The following is an 18,363-nucleotide window of genomic DNA, read 5'->3' on the forward strand; positions in this document are numbered from 1 at the left end:
CCCATGATGTCCTGCTGACCTGGCAATAGAGTTCAGCATTGTACTGCTTGTTTAATTGATGCGACACAATATCTTAGTATTTTGACTGCCAAGTTCTAACATCAACAGATCACTTTCAAATGCTCCTTTAAGTATTTTGATAAGATACAGAAAAAGCATGCCAAATAATGTCACAGGTGCATAGGTCCTACAACCACATTCCATCTGATGCTGTTCTCCCCATTACATACTTGATTTATTTCCTTTTATAGGTCCCAGATTTCCTTTAAATCGATCTTAAATTTTGGCCTTTATCTTTTAAATCGATCTTATCCCCCACAATAGCCACACAAGCTGGCCTACAAATTGGACCTTGTTTGTATTGAGCTTCCAGCAACATTTTCTGGCGGAGGCATGCCAACTCTTTGAGATTTTCCACCAGAAAAACAAAGTGATGGGGACAAGTGACATGTCCATTGAAATGCAAATGCACATAGTGTAAAGGATTGAAAAGCATAGCAAGGTGTAATAATATGCACTAATAGTCATTTGCACCTTAGCAACACTTGATGTTAGGAATACCATGTAAATCCCTAACATTCAAGGATCCTACAATCATAGTCACACGGCAGCAATGGGGGCGTCTAAAAATGAAAGAGCTGCGGCCAATCAGTTACATAGGCTAAGGAGGCATTTAAAATAATAAGAAAATAAAAAAAGTCTTAACTTTGGGCCAGTCCTGAAGCCCCCAGCCATGCTACATGGATACTTAAGGACTGGTCCCAAGATTCCCCACCCATTCCAGTACAGTGACCAGCAGAAAAGAATAGGTATCAATTGACTGCTAAGCAATAGGGAAAGCAAATTATATTTCTATGCATTCATCACAAAAACTCAGAGCTTTGTGTCTCACATGCCAACCAGCCTTTAAAAATATTTAGTGCTCTGAAGAATTTTAATCCCACAAACTTCTTGAATAAATAAGAAATATCTTACCAAATGACCAGACATCTGATTTGCTGCTGAATTTAGAAAAGTGGAAGACCTCAGGGGGTGACCATTTGACTGGAAACTTGGAACCTGTTGAGCTGGTGTATTCATCATCAAGGACATATCTAGAAAATGGACATCAGCGCATTTTAAAGATGTTTAACTGACAAGAAAAATTGTTTGGAAAGGAAATCAGTTACATATCAGATCAGGTTATATCTGAAACTTGAATCATTCTTTTCCAAATTACACTTTTCAGTTGTGGTGTCTCTAAGTGCACAGTCCTGACACTTAATATGAAAATAATTTGTTTAGTTTAATACAGATTGAGCAAAATTATTAAGAGGCAAAGCAAGTTACTAATGTCATTAATCTTGGTATGTTGACTGCCAAGTGCTAACATCAACAAATATCTTACAATCTCACCTTTAGCTATTTTGATAACATACAGAAACAACATGCCAAATAATGTCACCAATGTACAGATCCTACAACCATATTCATATAATACATTTCATCTGATGTTGTTCCACCCTTTACAGACTTGGGCCTGAATTTTTTCCGTGTCAGGTGGGCTCGGCTGGAACAGGCAGGGGCGGTCACGGAGCCGAATGCTGTGCGTGATCGGCTCCGCGCCGCCATTTTACATGGGCAGGCCAATTAAGGTGCGAGCGGTAGCGCTCAGCGCCACCTGTGTGGGTGAGGGGAGGAGGGAGAGGCGGGGCCAGCGCTCTTGCATGCGCATGCATGCGAAAGAGCGCTTCAATCTGCTGCTTCACATGTCACACGTCAAGGAGCTGCTTCACATGTCACATGAGGTGGGACATGTTTTTATATTTCAGAAATTTTTAAAATTTAATTCATAAAAGCTTTAGGAATCCTCATCCTGCTCATGGATGAGGTTTCCTAAAAAATGTAAAGGCCGCTTGGCATTTTCGCCTTCCCGTTGGATGGGCAGCGTAAAGTTGACCTTAATTACTTCCTTAATGGCCTTAATAGGACTTCTAAATATCGGCGGGCATGCAGCCGACTCCGGTGCACGAACGTCAAATGAAACATCATGAGACAGTGCGATGACATCAGGACACACGCCCGACCTCACCGTGCATTATTTTACATGCCGGCATGTCGGCCCGCCCTCACATGACGACTGAAAAATCCTGGCCTTGATTTCTTTCCTTTTGTCGGTCCCAAATTCCCTTTAAATTAATCATATCCCTGCACTAGCCAATGTTTCAGTAATTTGTCCAGGGTTTTCACTGACCTTCTGCCTAAGTTACAGTGGATAACTGGGAATTCAATGGCAGGATGTCTAATAAATGACTTTATTTTTGTACTTATGTACGAAACAGGCTATTGTTATCTCTACTGAAGGAAACAAAGTAGAATAAGTAGGTTCAAGAGACAATTTGATTTCTTTTTGGAGAAGGAATTTAAGAATGTGTTGAGTTGGTGGAGTTGAATCTACCAATGAAGTGTTGTTTCCAACTTGTAGAAACAGTATGAGGCATTATTGTACAAGCTCTTAAGGGACTTGCATCAAATTCTTATACTATTTTCAAATAGAACAATATCTAGTTTATTTTCAACAATTATTTGTCTTCATTTATATTATACTGAGACATGTTTAACATGCTCATGTTAAGTATTTGTGTGACATTGCCCACCTCATCCTCATCAACTTATCTATGACAGACAAATTGGAGCAGAAATTGTTCTGGCTTAACCACTCTGCCCACTCAAACAGAGAGATCCAAGGTAGGCACGAAATTGGACTGTAGACCTCACCTATATCTTTGAAGCGTGCCATCACCTCCACAGATACCTTATCCCCTCCAGATAAATGAATTTCAGGTCATCTGCCTCAAAGGCAATGGCCATCAGGTAAGATGCAGGAGAGGGTTGGAACAGGCAACAGGAGGTTGGGAGGAAAACTGTGGAGTTGGGAGATGGGGAGCACACCTGAACTCAATGCCTACCTTTCCATCACTGGTGCTGTGGCCACAGTGTGCACTATCTACAGCATGTACTCAACTCATGAAGGTTATTTTGACAGCACCTCTCAGTTCCACAAACTTTACTACAGGAAAGACAAGATCAACACCATCGTAAGAACACCAGCACTCCCAAGACTGCCTCCAAGTAACATACAATCCTGACAGCTTCTTCATTGTCATTGTTTCAAGATCCTGGAATTTTCTATCTAAACACTTTTGTGGGACAAGGGGTTGGCAACAGCTCAAGGAGAAGTTCGACCAGCACCTTCTCGTGTCATAAAGGAATGCACAATAAATGTGGCTTTGCCAGAACAAGAACAAGTAAAAACTATTCTAGGCTCTTGTTCCTCTATTGTTATGTTATGTGGTACAGAAGTCACTTTCTTTCACAAAATCAGCAACTGCACAGTCGTTATTTTCTACTAAATGTTAGTAGACCAGAGCTGATCAGGTTACTCCTTTGAGCTGGCATTATCATTAAGCTTACAAATCTTATTACTTTACAATAATTTGTAGTTTGCTTTTGGCACTGATGTTCTGAACCCATAGCAGCCAGCAATTATATCATCATGAACACCTATTACCTTCAGGTTACCCATAGCTGAAAAGTTTCTCAGGAAGGAGGCTTTCAAAATAACATCCAGTCTACATCTGCCTGCATCAGCATCTACATTTACAGACAGACAGCACATCTGAGAGTAAACCATTGAGTGACCAGAGATGGGTATGTGTACTTTATTATGAATAAACAGCATATACAAGAACAACAACTTGCATTTATATAATACCTTTAAGATAGTGAAAGGTGCCAAGGTGTTGCAAAGGGAAATATGAAACAAATCAGGCATACGGCCAATGACTAGCATGAATAGCGCTGGCTACACAACTCAATCAATTGAGTGAGGCTCCAGCCCAAATTTAACGTGTTTCCTGGGAACACATGAGCAGGCACCCTGTCTCCAGCCCTCCCATTTTCAGTATGCTTGAATTTCTGGGCTATTGTTTTGCAATATGTTTTTAGGCCAAAAGGTGTCTAGTAAATCAATACCTGTAAAACATGTAAGTGACTTGGTGGGTCACAAACTGTCTTGCTCAGTTGAAAGGTAAGCAGCTAGTTTGTTTATAATGGATATTTTTATCAGCTGATAATTTACTGTATCAAGTATTATTTCCACCCATTCATTTCCCAAATCCAGCTATCCTAAACCTGGTGATGTTTGAAAGCCAAGCAATCTTTTAAGCAGTCATGTATGAATTTTTATTGGTGTTAGATGAGTAAAATAACTTACCGGCTTATTGAGCTAGGTGCTGCATTGGCACAATGGTGCGCCAACTAGTTGTCGACTTTGCACGCCTACCTTTACCCACACTCCAAGTGGTTCAATCAACTCTTGACCTGACCCAATTCAGACCAAACTGCCCAACCCAAACTGTCCAAAAACTGGCAAGATCCGAAATCTGGCACGGCCTCGGTCCCTAGGTTGCTAGTTTAAGGCACTCTACCTTGCTGGAAAAGCATGCAGTAATTCCATAATTGTAATCATCAAACAAGGATAAAATTACATGAAAAAATACATGAAACACATTGCCCAATGAAACTGATGACAAAACAAAATTTGATTTCTATTTTATGAACACTATAAAACAAATGTATGTAAGAGAACAACAATCCCACCTCATGCTTCAGATGACCACAAAATTACTGCATTTCAGCAATTTATGAAATCCTTGTTGAGATTACTCCCTAACAAAGGTACCATGAAGACCCCAAGAATATGAAATAGTGTCAGTTAACGTTCAATTAACAATGGTAATCTTAAAGAAATTTTAAATTAAATTTTCAAATCCATTTTTGAGAAACAAATTACCTTGCCATTCCAAAATCAGATACTTTCACAACATTCTTGTCACCCACTAAGCAGTTTCTTGCAGCCTAGTTATAAGAAGAAATAACAAGGCAAGAGATTAATTCCATGTGGATTAACAGATTTATACTTTGTTAAAGCAGTTAAATCTGTATTACAATAGCTACTATGACACTTGCATACAATGGCTTATAAATTTCATCCAAGGACTGCACCGCTAATAGTGCAGCACTCCTTCAGTACTGCACTAAAGTGTGAGCTGAGATTATGTGCTCAAGTTTTGTAGTGGGGCTTGAACCCACAACCTTTTGACCTTAAAATATACGAACTTGAACTGAAAGGAGAATCTAGTGCATATTGAGTATTGTTTTAAAGAACAGTGGACCTAACAGCTGGCTTTGTATTTTTTCATGCACCTGCAACTCAACCAGCGAAGAGAACTGGCAGTTTTATAATTTGCTGCACAGTTATAGATACCTATTAGGTATCATTCATAGATTTAAGTTGGTTTCTGAAAAATCGTGCCAAAGGCATCATTTTAATTGCTATATAAGATGGAATGGCCAAGACATATTTAAATATTGAAGGCTCTTTCTCCTTGTGTTTTACTGCTAAAATATGCTTTAATTTTTTAATGAAAAAAGAATCTTATTGAAGCTGGCAACTCTTCTTAGTTCAGGAATGGTATCCTTAGATTTTGCTTTGAAAATATTTCAAAGTATATGTTTGTGTACCGCTGTAAGCCATATGTTTTCTGGAACTGTAAATTAAATACAAATGAGGAATTTGGAACAGTATCACATCAATATTTTCCTGAAATAATGCTGTACTGCAAGCTATTGGTATGCAATAACTGTACTTTCATTCAAATTTTGCATGTTTGACATGGTGATGATGGGCATTTTGGGCCATATTTTCCTGCTCATATATCTGGGTTGCTTGTACTTACAGGGCACAAAGAGAAAAGGACAGGAAGAAACACATGCCCAGATGGGAGCTCAGAGAATTTCTCATTCATTTAAATTAATGGATGGAAAATCAGCAAGAGGGCCTCCCTTACAGACATGTGATCCTCATCATTTGATTTTGTTCTATGTGTTTTGCCTGGGTGGTATAATGTAGCAGGTGTAGGAACAGGAAAATCTATCTGACTGCAATTTAATAGTTCACAGGCACAAAAACTCTTTTTTCTTCGTTAACATAACCCATTAGATACTGCTATGTTCTTCTTTCTCATAGCTAGACAAATTCAATGCTTTTTCAAGAGCTCAGTTTTTCCAAACATTTACAAAGTTCTGGGGCTTGTCCTTAGTGTAATCTTTCTAAAGGCATTTCCAGAAGGCATTCAATAAGATGCCACATCAAAGATTACTACTCAAAATAAGAGCTCAGGTTGTAGGGGGTAACATATTAGCATTGTTAGAAGATTGATTAGCTAACAGGAAACATAGTAGGGATAAATGGATCATTTTCGGGTTGGCGAGATGTGACGAGTGGAGTGCCACAGGGATCAGTGCTGGGACCTGTTAGTGATTGCAACCTTTCCTACTGCCTTTAGGTGTCACGTGCCTATACTGACGAATGAGCTCTAAGTGCAGGTAATCCGAGGGGTGGAGCTTTCTAAACGTGGACCTGGTTCAAGCATGCAGCTTCTAAAAGAGCTCTGTAATTAAGTTATCTGATTCAAGTAAGAAACCTGTCCAGTACATCAAATTCATTACATTTGGTGATAAGGGTAAAATAGCTCCGATATTGCACCTCGCCTCGTGAATGTGAGTACATCAGTTCTTAAGGAAAGAAAGAAAAGTATGCTCACTCATTCATGCCACTCTTCGGCAGAATCGACCCTTAAGAAGCTTCCATGGAAGACTGGAGCCAGTACACAGAGCACCTAGGTTTTTATTTTGTGGCACATGGAATAATTGCAAAGAAGAAGCAGAAAGCGACCCTTTTAAGTGTATGTTGTAGCAAGACATATATCCTCATTTGCGATCTGATGGTCCCGAACGTGGCCAATTCTAAATCTTTTAACAATGAGTAGACCTCAGAAAGGCGCATTTTCAACCGAAGCCATTGGTAATAATGCAAATGTTTAAGTTTAAATCCAGAGTAAAGGCCCCAGGAGAGTCCATCGGAATTTATATAGCAAAGTTGAAGCAGTTGACTGAGCACTGCGACTACGGATATACACTCAATGATATGTTGCAGGATGTGTTGATTTGTGGCATTCACGACGATGCCATTCAGTGCCATTTACTTACAGAAGTTAACATCGATTTGAAGTGGAAATAGCACTAGCAATGGAAAGTGCTGCGAGAGACTCACAGGCTTTACAGAATGTGCAACATGGCACTGTTCCTCAGTTGGGAAGGGAACCTAACGCTGGGTGTGGTGTGAAAGCCAGAGAGACAGCACCGAAGTGAGACAGTCTCTGCTGCTTGAAAAATGAAAACGCCTAGTGAAAAGACTCCGAAGTTAATCTGCTACAGATGTGGTGGTAACCACATACCAGACACCTGCAGATTCAAGGATGCAGAATACTATTACTGCCACAAAAATGGGTACGTAATAAAGCAATGCAGGGCAAAATCGAGACAGCCCATCAGACAGCAGACCAAGATGATATATATATGACCAATATAACTGAACCAGAAGCTGCCGATACTGATATGTGTTCCCTATACAATGTCAAAGCAGTAAAAACTGAACCCATAACCGTCACCCTTCAAGTAAATAGAAATCCTCTAGTCACGGACGTAGACACGGGAGCCTTGATCACAGTGGTGGGGGAACACACATTTAAATATCTAAATGGAGGTACACAGACACTGAATCTGGAGCAAACCACGGCTTAGCTGAAGATGTACACTGGAGAGTCAATACAGGCAAAGGGCATCGCCACAGCACCTGTGTCCTACAGGCAACAGACAACCCAGCTGCCAGTGAATGTAGTGACAGGTGAAGGGCCTGGTCTTCAGGGCTGCGATTGGTTACATAAAAATTAAGCTCAACTGGTCAGAAATATTTCAGGTGAGAACAGGAGGAATTCCTGAGCTGTTAAGGAAATACGATAGTGTACTTCGTGACGATTTGGGAAAGATAAAAGGCTTACAAGCAAAAATATAGGTCGATTCGAGGTAACACCCTGGTTCTTTAAGGCCAGACCTGAGCCTTATACCCTAAAGGAGAAGGTGGGTGCAGAATTGTGCCGCTTAGAGAAGCTGGGCATAATCCAGCCAGTCCAATTTTCAGAATGGGTAGCGACCATAGTCCCTGTGATGAAACCTGATCAAAATATCCACGTTTGTGGGGACTACAAATTGACTGTGAACAAGGCCAAACTAGATAAATATCCTATCTTGAGGATAGAAAACTTGCATGCAAAGTTAGCTGGAGCAAAGTCCACACCAAACTGGACATGAGCCATGCATACCAACAGCTAGAGCTGGACAGCATATCTGGAGGGTTTATAACTATCAACATGCACAAGGGCCTGTATTAATATACAATCCTACCCCTTGGAGTACCATCTGCATGTACAATCTTCCAAAGGGCCATGGAATATTTATTGCTCGGACTTCCGTGAGTGGTAGTATACCTGGGTGATGTCCTGATCACAGGGTCAACGGAAGCTGAACATTTGGGCAACTTAGAATAGGTTTTAAGAAGAATTTTGGAAGCTGGTGTACAGTTGAAGAAAGAAAAATGTACATTGCAAGTGCCAGAAATCACTTACTTGGGTCACCAAGTGGATGCCAAGGAGTTGCATTAGAGTAGAGGAGAAAGTCAGGGCAATCAAAGAGGCACCCTCTCCTTCCAGTGTCACTAAACTCAAGTCTTTTTTGGGAGTGATAAATTATTATGGTCATTTCTTGCCAAACATGTCAAGTGTTAGCACCTTTACACTTACTATTGAAAAAGAACCATTCTTTTTCATGGAATTCGCAACAAGAAGGAGCCTTCATAAAAGTTAAGAAGCTACTACATTCATCATGTCAACTAGTACATTATGACCTTCAAAAGAATTAATATTAACCTGTGATGTATCTCCTTACAATGTGGGAGCTGTGTTATCACGCAGCTATACAGGACCTTTGTGAGACCACACCTGGAGTATTGTGTGCAGTTTTGGTCTCCTTGCTGAAGAAAGGTTATTCTTGTCATAGAGGGAGTGCAGCAAAGGTTCACCAGACTGATTCCTGGGATGACAGGATTATCATATGAGGAGAGATTGGGCCAGATGGGCCTGTATCCACTGGAGTTTAGAAGACTGAGAGGAGATCTCATTGAAAGGTATAAAATTCTGACAGGGATGGACAGACTGGATGCAGGGATGATGTTTCCTCTGGTTGTGGGTGTCTTGAACAAGGGGTCACAATCTCAGAATACAGGGTAGGCCATTTAGGACCGAGATCAGGAGAAACTTCTTCACTCAGAGGGTGGTGAACCTTTGGAATTCTCGACCATTGGGGGCTGTGGAGGCCAAGCCACTGAATATATTTAAGAAGGAAATAGATAGATTTCTGGACTCGAAAGGCGTCAAGGGACATGGGGAGAGAGCAGGAGTATGGTGTTGAGATAAAGGGTCAGTCATGATCATATTGAATAGTGGAGCAGGCTCGAAGGGCTGAATGACCTAATCCTGCTCCTATTTTCTATGTTTCTAGGATGGAAGATGGTTCTGAAAGGCCAATCGGCTATATCTACAGAACCCCCTCTGCAGGCAAGAAGGGGTATTCACAACTTGAAAAGGAAGGTTTATCAGTAGTATTCAGAATGAAGAAATTCCATCAGCATCTGCATGGGTGACATTTCACCATAGTGTCGGACCATAAATCATTAATGGGTTTATTCAGTGAGGATAAAGCCATTCCTCCTCAGCAAGAATTCAACATTGGGCTTTGATATTATCAGCGTATGAGCGTACCTTTATGCACCATCCTGGCGTGCATATTGCATATGCACACACTCAGTCATCTTCTGTTACCAGATAGCATTGTACATGCTCCTGTACCATAAGAAGTTGTGCTTGTGCTGAAATTTTTGGACTCTTCGCTTGTGTGTGTGAAGCAAACTAGAAATTGGACATACCGAGATCCAGTTTTCGATCCAAACCAGGATTGAATGTCCAAGACCAGATATTGCAAGGATGGTCGAATTCATCAGTGACTGAAGAGATAAGACCATTCCACACCCATAAAACAGAGTTAAGTTGTCAAGATAGAATCTTGTTGTGGGGAGAAAGAGTTGTCGTCCCTTCACAAGGAGGAGAATCAATCTTGACAGAGCTTCACAGTGCACATCCAGGTATTTGAAGATGAAGATGCTTGCATGCAGCTGTCTGATGGCCAGGCATTGACAGTGACATTGAAAACATGGTCAAGCACTGTCTCCAGTGTCAGCAACAACAGAAGCTCCACTGCATCCATGGGAGTGGCCTGGTCACCCTGGGTTAGACCACATATAGACTATGTAGGTCCATTTTTTAGGTACCATGTTTTTATTGATCATCGATGCACATTCTAAGGAATGGATATGTATGAAGTTAGATCACCGACATCGTGTGCAACTATTAAAAAGCTGTGCCAATGTTTTAGCATACATGGCCTACTGGAAGTCGGTCACTAATCGGTGACTAATCTTCACTAGTACAGAATTTCAGAGATTCATGAGTTTAAATGGAATTAAGTATATTAAAACAGCGCCACATCATCCCTCATCAAATGGGTTAGCTGAAAGAGCGGTGCGGTGCAAACTTTCAAATCGGGAATGAAGAAGTTATCTGAAGGTACTCTACAAACTCAACTTTCACATTTTCTTCTCAATTATAGTACAACTCTTCATGCAACTATGGGTTCAATGCCATCTGAAATGCTGCTTACGTACAAGGTTAAATCTGGTGTTTCCAAGCTTAGAGGGGAAGGTAGAGAAGAATCAGAGTAATCAAAAATTGAATCACGGTATTCATAGCAAAGCTTGAAGATTTACTGTGGGAGATACAGTTTTCATGCGGAATTTTGGAACCAGTTGGATTCCTGGTTTAATTGTCTCTGAAACTGGACCCTTGTCATTCCAAGTGGAAGTGGAAGATCAGATTGTTCGAAAACATGTGGACCATCTAAGGAGTAGAGAGACATGCCAACAAGCAGCTATTCTGCTTGGAATTGATGTCGAACCTATAATCCCTGAGGTGGCAGATTGACCTAGAATAGACATTTCTGATGTTTCTGTTGAAGTGCCTAACCTTGAACTGCCACTTTCTAAGGATGTACCTGATGCTGCTGTTCCTGATCATGTCAATCCAGTGGGAGAATCTCAAGTGGTAGAGCTATGTTGCTCTAACCAAATTAGAAATCCACCTCAGAGACGTAATCTTTAATCACATGACCTGTGTATATTCATATATGTTGTCTAAAAGAGCTCTGTAATAGCCTTATGGGCAGGATATTGAGTTTGGCCAGGAGGCAGGGCCTGCTTGCCGATGCATAACATGACATGGGATGCGCTGAGTGGAACTCCCAACGTCACCCCACGTCATTTCAATTTTCAGGTTGGAGGGGGTGCATCCGAATCAGCTGTGCACCCGCCGACCTGTCAATGGCCAATTGAGGCCATTTTAAAATTAGTTGAAGTATTTAAAACTTATGGTTGGTGAGCAGGCCGAGAGCCCTGGCGGGCTTCAGAGAAAGCATGAAACCTCATCCATGGGCGAGATGAGGTTTCATGTAGGTTTTTAAAAATTTAATCAAAGTTTAATTCAAAGTGATGGACATGTCGCAACTCATGTGACAGTGTCACAGTGGAATATAGTTGAAGATATTTTATGAATAAAGTATATTTTTCCAAAAAAACAAGTCCTAGTATATGAATCACAAGAAGTTAGTATGCAGGTACAGCAAGTGATTAGGAAGGCAAGTGAAATGTTGGCGTTGATTGCAAGGGGGATGGAATATAAAAGTAGGGAAGTGTTGCTAAAGCTGTACAGGCCTTAGTGAGACCACATCTGGTGTACTGTGTAAAGTTTTGGTCTCCTTACTTAAGAAAGAAAATAATTGCATTTGAAGCAGTTCAGAGAAGGTTCATGTGACTGATTCCTGGGATAAAAGGGTTATGTTATGAGGAAAGATTGGACATATATCCATTGAGTTCAGAAGAATGAGAGGTGATCTTATTGAAACATATAAGATCCTGAGAGGACTTGACACGGTGGATACTAAGCGGATGTTTCTCCTTGTGGGGGAGTGTAGAACCAGGGGACACCGTTTAAAAATTAGGGATCCGCCATTTAAGGCAGTGACAGAGAAATGTTTTTCTCAGAGGGTCATTAGTTTGTGGAATTCTCTTCCCCAAAGACCAGTGGAGGCTGGGTCATTGAAAATATTCAAGGCTGAGTTAGATACATTTTTAATCGACAATGCAATAAGAGTTATGGGGCACAGACAGGAAAGTGGAGTTGAGGCCACAATCAGATCAGCCATGATCTTATCAAATGGTAGAGCAGGCATGAGAGGCCAGATGGCCTTATCCTGCTTCTAGTTCTTGTGTTCTTGCTGATCCATTGGGATCAACTGTTACTGATAGCAGAAAGCATAAAACAGATGTAAAATGTCTAATTCCTGACTATTTGGAATTTAAACATTAGGTTAATACTAAGTGAAATACTCCGAAGGAGCTTTGCGACTATTCCTGACCCATGTTATACCTCACTGCAGTGGTTTGATGCATGACAGATGCTGGTTTCCCCAACTAGAATGTGTACACATCCACCAACACTAAAATTAAGGAAGTCTTAAAAATAGGGAAGTTTTGCTAAAATTATACAAGGCACTAGTTAGACCACACCTAGAATACTGTGAACAATTTTGGTCCCCTTAGCTAAGGAAAGATATACTGGCAATGGAGCCAGTCCAGGGAGGGTTCACTAAGTTGATCCTGGGTATGGAAGGATTTTCTTATGAGGAGAGGTTGAGTAGGTTGGGCCTGTACTCATTAGAATTTAGAAGAATGAGAATTGACCTCATTGAAACATATAAGATTCTTAGGGCACTTGACAGGTTTGTGGATAGTGGACAGTGCTGAGAGGTTAAATCCCCTTGTGGGAGAGTCTAGGACCAGAGGGCATGATCTCAGAGTAAGGGGGCGCCCATTTAAAACAGAGATGAGGAGGAATTTCTTCTCTCAGAGAGTAGTCAATCTGTGGAATTTTTTAACCACAGAGCACTGTAGAGGCTGGGTCATTAAGTATATTCAAGGTTGAGATAGACAGATTTTTAATCAGCAAGGGAACCAAGAGTTATGGGGAAAAGGTAAGAAAGTAGAGTTGAGGATTATCAGATCAGTCATGATCTCATTGAATGGTGGAGCAGACTGGAAGGGCAGAATGGCCTACTTCTGCTCCTACGTCTCATGGTCTTATGGTTAATGTACTCAAATACTAAAACAACACAGCACAATTTCACCCCTATATTTAAAATAGTAATACAGATGATAATTTCACCTGAAAATTATTTAAAAGTATATTATTTCATTTGCAGATTATATGAAAATTGGTGGTGTCATAATTAATAATGAGGTTGGCCTTAGATTACAGGATGATATAGATAGGTTGGTAAGGTGGGCAGAACAGTGGCAAATGGAATTTAATCCTGAGAAGTGTGAGGTGATGCATTTTGGGAGGACTAACACAGCAAGGGAATACATAATGAATGGTAAGGCCCTAGGAAGTACAGAGGATCAGAGGGGCCTTGGTGTACTTGTCCATAGATCCCTGAAGGCAGCAGGTAGATAAAGTGGTTAAGAAGGCTTATGGGATACTTGCCTTTATTAGCTGAGGCATAGAATATAAGAGCAGGGAGGTTATGTTGGAGCTGTGTAAAATGCTAGTTATGCTATAGCACTGTGTGCAGTTCTTTTTTGTTTATATTTTTTCCTTGGGCTGTGGGCATTGCTGGCTAGGCCAGCCTTTCTTGCCCATCCCTAAGTGCCCTTGTTCAAAGGGCATTTAAGAGTTAACCACATTGCTGTTGGTCTGAAGTAACATGTAGGCCAGATCAGGTAAGGACAGCAGATTTCTTTCTCTTAAGGACATTAGTGAACCAGATGGGTTTTTACAACAATCAGCAATGGTCATTATCAGACTTTCAATTCCAGGTTCTTATTGAATTCAAATTTCACCATCTGCCATGGTGGGATTTGAACCCAGGTCCCCAGAGCATTACCCTGGGTCTCTGGAATATTAATCCAGTGACAATACCTCTATGCCATTGCCTCTGACCAGCACACTATGGGAATGGTGTGATCGCACTGGAGAGGGTGCAGAGGAGATTCACCAGGACGTCACCTGGGCTGGAGCATTTCAGCTATGAAGAGAGACTGGATAGGCAAGGGTTGTTTTCCTTAGAGCATAGAAGGCTGAAGGGGGACCTATAGAGGTATACAAAATTATAAGGGGCATTGATAGATAGGTAGGGTAGATAGGAAACTTTTCCCCTTAGCAGAGGTGTCAATAACCAGGGGGCTTAGATTTAAGGTAAGGGGCAGGGGGATTAGAGGGGATTTGAGGAAAAGCTTTTTCACCCAGCGGGTAGTTGGAATCTTAAACACACTGCCTGAGGGGGTGGTAGAGGCAGGAACCCTCACAATATTTAAGAAGTATTTAGATGAGCACTTGAAACGTCATAGCATACAGGGCTACTGGCCAAGTGCTGGAAAATGAGATTAGAAGAGATAGGTGCTTGATGGCTGGAACGGACACGGTGGGCTGAAGGGCCTGTTTCTGTGCTGTGTAACTCTATGACTCTATGATCTAACTGTAATTTAAACTACGCATGATCCTGGATCTTCGTAACTGAGAGAGATGTGTGACAGTGCTGATTGGCACACACAAATTTACCTACAACTGAGCGTCATTGAAACAAATGCTGATATTCTAGAGATAGCACCCTAATAAACTGGGGTGGTTAATACTCATGAATGGAATTTTAACTGTAGTAGGAAAGCTTACCAAATCCCGATGAATGAAATGGTTCCTCTCAAGGTACTCCATCCCTTCGCATACATCCTCACAAATACCCAGTAAGGCTTCTTTGTGAAGTCGGCCTTGCCTCTGTCTCAGATAATTGAGCAGACATCCATTTTCCATGAACTCAGTAACTATACAGATTGGCTGTTTTTGTGTGCAAACTCCATAAAGTTGAACTAAATTAGTATGAGATAATCTCCTGAGGAAAGAAGAGTATTGATTTAATGTCATTTTGAGCAGCGTATGTCAGTATCGAATTAGAACTAATCGTAGCATTCTTAAACTCTGTTTGCTGCGTGAATTTAAATTGGATCACTTTATCCAAAAACTATAGCAGTTTAATATTGATCCCAAGTGAAACCTGTGTGGGAGCTGATATTACCAAGGCCACATAAATCTGTACATATTTAACTGATGAGACTGTGTGTGAATAAGAAAGCCAATGCAAATGCTGAAACCTATTAAATATCCAAAATTAGTGCCATTAGATTTAATATATTTATACCAAGTAGACTTGAGTCTTGGTTCATACTGTGTTCAGAAGTTGCCAGCTGACTGTCATCTTCATTCCAGTCCTTAGACCCTGTATCCCCTTCCTGATTCCCATAATGAATCTGCTACAAACCTTTCTACTGTGAGGTAATTTTCCTATTTAATAATATTGCATTTGGGGTATTATTAGGGTGTGCGGACGTAGAAATTTGGCAGGGAAACTGCCAAATATGAATATGCTGGTCCCAATATGAGTGAGTGTATTCAATCTCAGTGGTAATGATGGAGTGCCTTTAATGTTATTATTTCTATAATAATCTTGGTTTGATAATGTTAGCATGTTAATGGTGTTGCAAGGGGCAAGTGGAAAAATTTACATTTTAAATCTTTCCTCAAGGAATAGAATCATTCACATGAGCTGGATTAATTTCTCCAGTCCACGGCAAAGGCGGAAATACCACTGGAAGCACAACTGAAAAATGCAAATTGATCGAACTTAGGAGAATGTCCAAGGTTAACAGTATGAAACTCTTGTGGATGGAGGTTCTGCCCTACTACACTCGCCCTGACACAGAATGGAAAACTTCCCATCTATGTCTTCCTTTCTTTCTTTTTCACACACATATCCCTGGATTTTTCTATACAACCAATAACACTTACATCATGACCTTAGCTTCCTCGATAAAATCCTCTTCTGACATTGAACCTTCGGAAATGGTTTTGATTGCTACTTTACGCGTCGCTTTCCATTTTCCTAGACGCACCACCCCAAACTGTCCGCTGCCCAGCTCTTTCATGAAAGTCAACTCAGATGTGTTGATCTCCCATTTTTCTGTTTGAAAAATCAACTTTAAGTAATTCAACATCTAACATCAACTTGCATTTATCTACTGTATCGAAATGAAAATACCTCAGGGCATCATCCTATTTGTATTAAAAAAGTAATTTCATGGGAACAATACAACTTGAAATGGTTTTTTATATTCATTGGATGTGGGCATCACTGGCTAGGCCATCATTTATCCCTTGGGAGGGATGTTGGTGAACTACTGCACTCCATATAATCTTGATTCCAGGCATTTAAGCATCAACCACATTGCTGTGGGACTGAAGTCACACATAGGCCAGGTTAGGACATTAGTGAGCCAGATGGGTTTTTACAATAATTGACAATTGCTTCATTGCAGATTTTTATTGAATTCAAATTCCACCATCTACTGTGGTGGGATTTGAACCCAGGTCCCTAGAATATTAAACAAAAACAGAATTACCTGGAAAAACTCAGCAGGTCTGGCAGCATCGGCGGATTACCCTGGGTCTCTGGATTACTAGGCCAGTGACAATACCATTAAGCCTCTGCCTCCCCTAACATCAATCAACTAATGAGATAAGAAAGGCTTGAAAGACACAATGGTTGTGAACTTGTGGTAGAAGATGCTGATTATGAGATCTAGGGAGAATTTCCATACAGTGGAATCTTATCCATCAGAAGAGCCATGGCTCTTTCAGTTAAGAAAGATGAGCCAGAGAATCCAAGCAGAAATCCACACTCCAAACTTCTAACACTTCAAAAGATTTTTCAAGAATAATCTTCATGGAAGTTAAAGGAGCAGATTTTCTTTTTCCTTCCACTGGCTGTATTGAATCACCTGAACAGGGAGGATTACACACCGATATGGGAGCTGATACTGGCCCCGTGTCCATTCTAGGTTCCTAATTAACCAGATTAGTGAGGTGGAGGCAGACCAGGCTAAGCACTGCTCCATTCAAACATAACCTTTACTATCTATGGCTAGGTAGTAAATATTTAAATCTCAAATGTTTTTGTTTAACATGTCCACTTTTCATATTTACTGTCTTAATGGAAAGAGAAATAGAATGTTAAATCTATATACAGTGGTATAAAGAATAACAGACAGTACCATAGCTGAAGCCAGCTGTTGCAGGAATGCATCTTCCCATTAGCCCAACAGGATAGCGAAATCTTGTGACAAGGCCTAGGCAATGTTATGTAATAGAAGGTATAAATATGCAAAGATTATTATTGCACCAATCAGATTCATTTCTATTCATCATCATGCTCAGATTTATGTAAAAGCTTGTTTTGTAAAGTACAATTAAAGTAATAACATTATCTGTTCAAGCCAAACCCAGCAGTATATTCATTTCTTGCATAATCATGGTTCATTATTGCATTATGTTATGGCATAAGAAATCATCACAATTAAATGAAAAGAAATATTATTCCTCAGAATGCCCCAAGTGCTTCACAGTCAAGCAATGCCTTTTAAAGTTCATATTATTTTTGTCCTTGGATGTGGGTGATGCAGCAAGACAATATTTATTGTCCACCTGTCATTGAGTGCTGAGGGCATTAAGAATCAAGTGCAGTTTCCGAATGGTGTCTCATGTAGGCCAAATTGCATAAGGGTAGCAGAGTTGTTCCCTGAAGCATGAAGTGATTGGGTTTCTATGACAATCCAGCAGATTTTATGGTAACCTTTGCAATACTAGCCAACAAATTACTGTTTTTATTGAATTCAATTTCCAAAATTGCCTTTGCATAATTAATGAACACCTGACCTCTGGGTTACTAGTCGAGGCTACTATTACTTTATAGGTCAATATGGCAGCCAATATGGCAGCATGGCCCCAATGAGAAAGCTGACTAGTGCATTGAGAGATAAATGTTCGTCAGAACACTTGTGGATTTACACTGTTCATATTTCAGCAGTGCCATGGAATCTTTGGCCAACTGAGCAGAGTTTCAGTTTAACTCCCACAGTACTGCAAGAAGTGTTAACCTAGTTTATGCCCTCAAGTCTCTGGGAAGATCTAGAACCTGCAACTTTCTCAGGTAGAGTCAGGAATGTTATCCCTGAGACAAGTAGATTCTCCTCACCTCAATTTCTAACATGGAAATTACATTAGCATAGAATCAAATGTGGGTTACATTATATGTCTAGCGTTTGCATTCAATACAACAGCACTAAATCAAGTAAGGGTTAGGAGAATGATA

At 40.5% G+C, this 18,363-nt stretch overlaps 1 protein-coding gene across 1 annotated transcript in view; it reads right to left on the reverse strand.

Annotated features, from left to right (window-relative positions):
* Positions 1-18,363, reverse strand: part of txk (TXK tyrosine kinase) — a 72,603-nt gene that overhangs the window by 12,754 nt on the left and 41,486 nt on the right. The window contains exons 9-13 of the mRNA XM_041191733.1: positions 17,267-17,341; positions 16,005-16,176; positions 14,835-15,051; positions 4,835-4,899; positions 976-1,094 (exon numbers count right to left, since the gene is read on the reverse strand). Coding sequence (XP_041047667.1) covers positions 976-1,094; positions 4,835-4,899; positions 14,835-15,051; positions 16,005-16,176; positions 17,267-17,341 — 648 coding nt within the window. The remainder of the gene's footprint in view (positions 1-975; positions 1,095-4,834; positions 4,900-14,834; positions 15,052-16,004; positions 16,177-17,266; positions 17,342-18,363) is intronic.

Source organism: Carcharodon carcharias, chromosome 1 (assembly GCF_017639515.1).
Source record: "Carcharodon carcharias isolate sCarCar2 chromosome 1, sCarCar2.pri, whole genome shotgun sequence".
In the NCBI taxonomy this organism is placed as follows: domain Eukaryota; kingdom Metazoa; phylum Chordata; class Chondrichthyes; order Lamniformes; family Lamnidae; genus Carcharodon; species Carcharodon carcharias.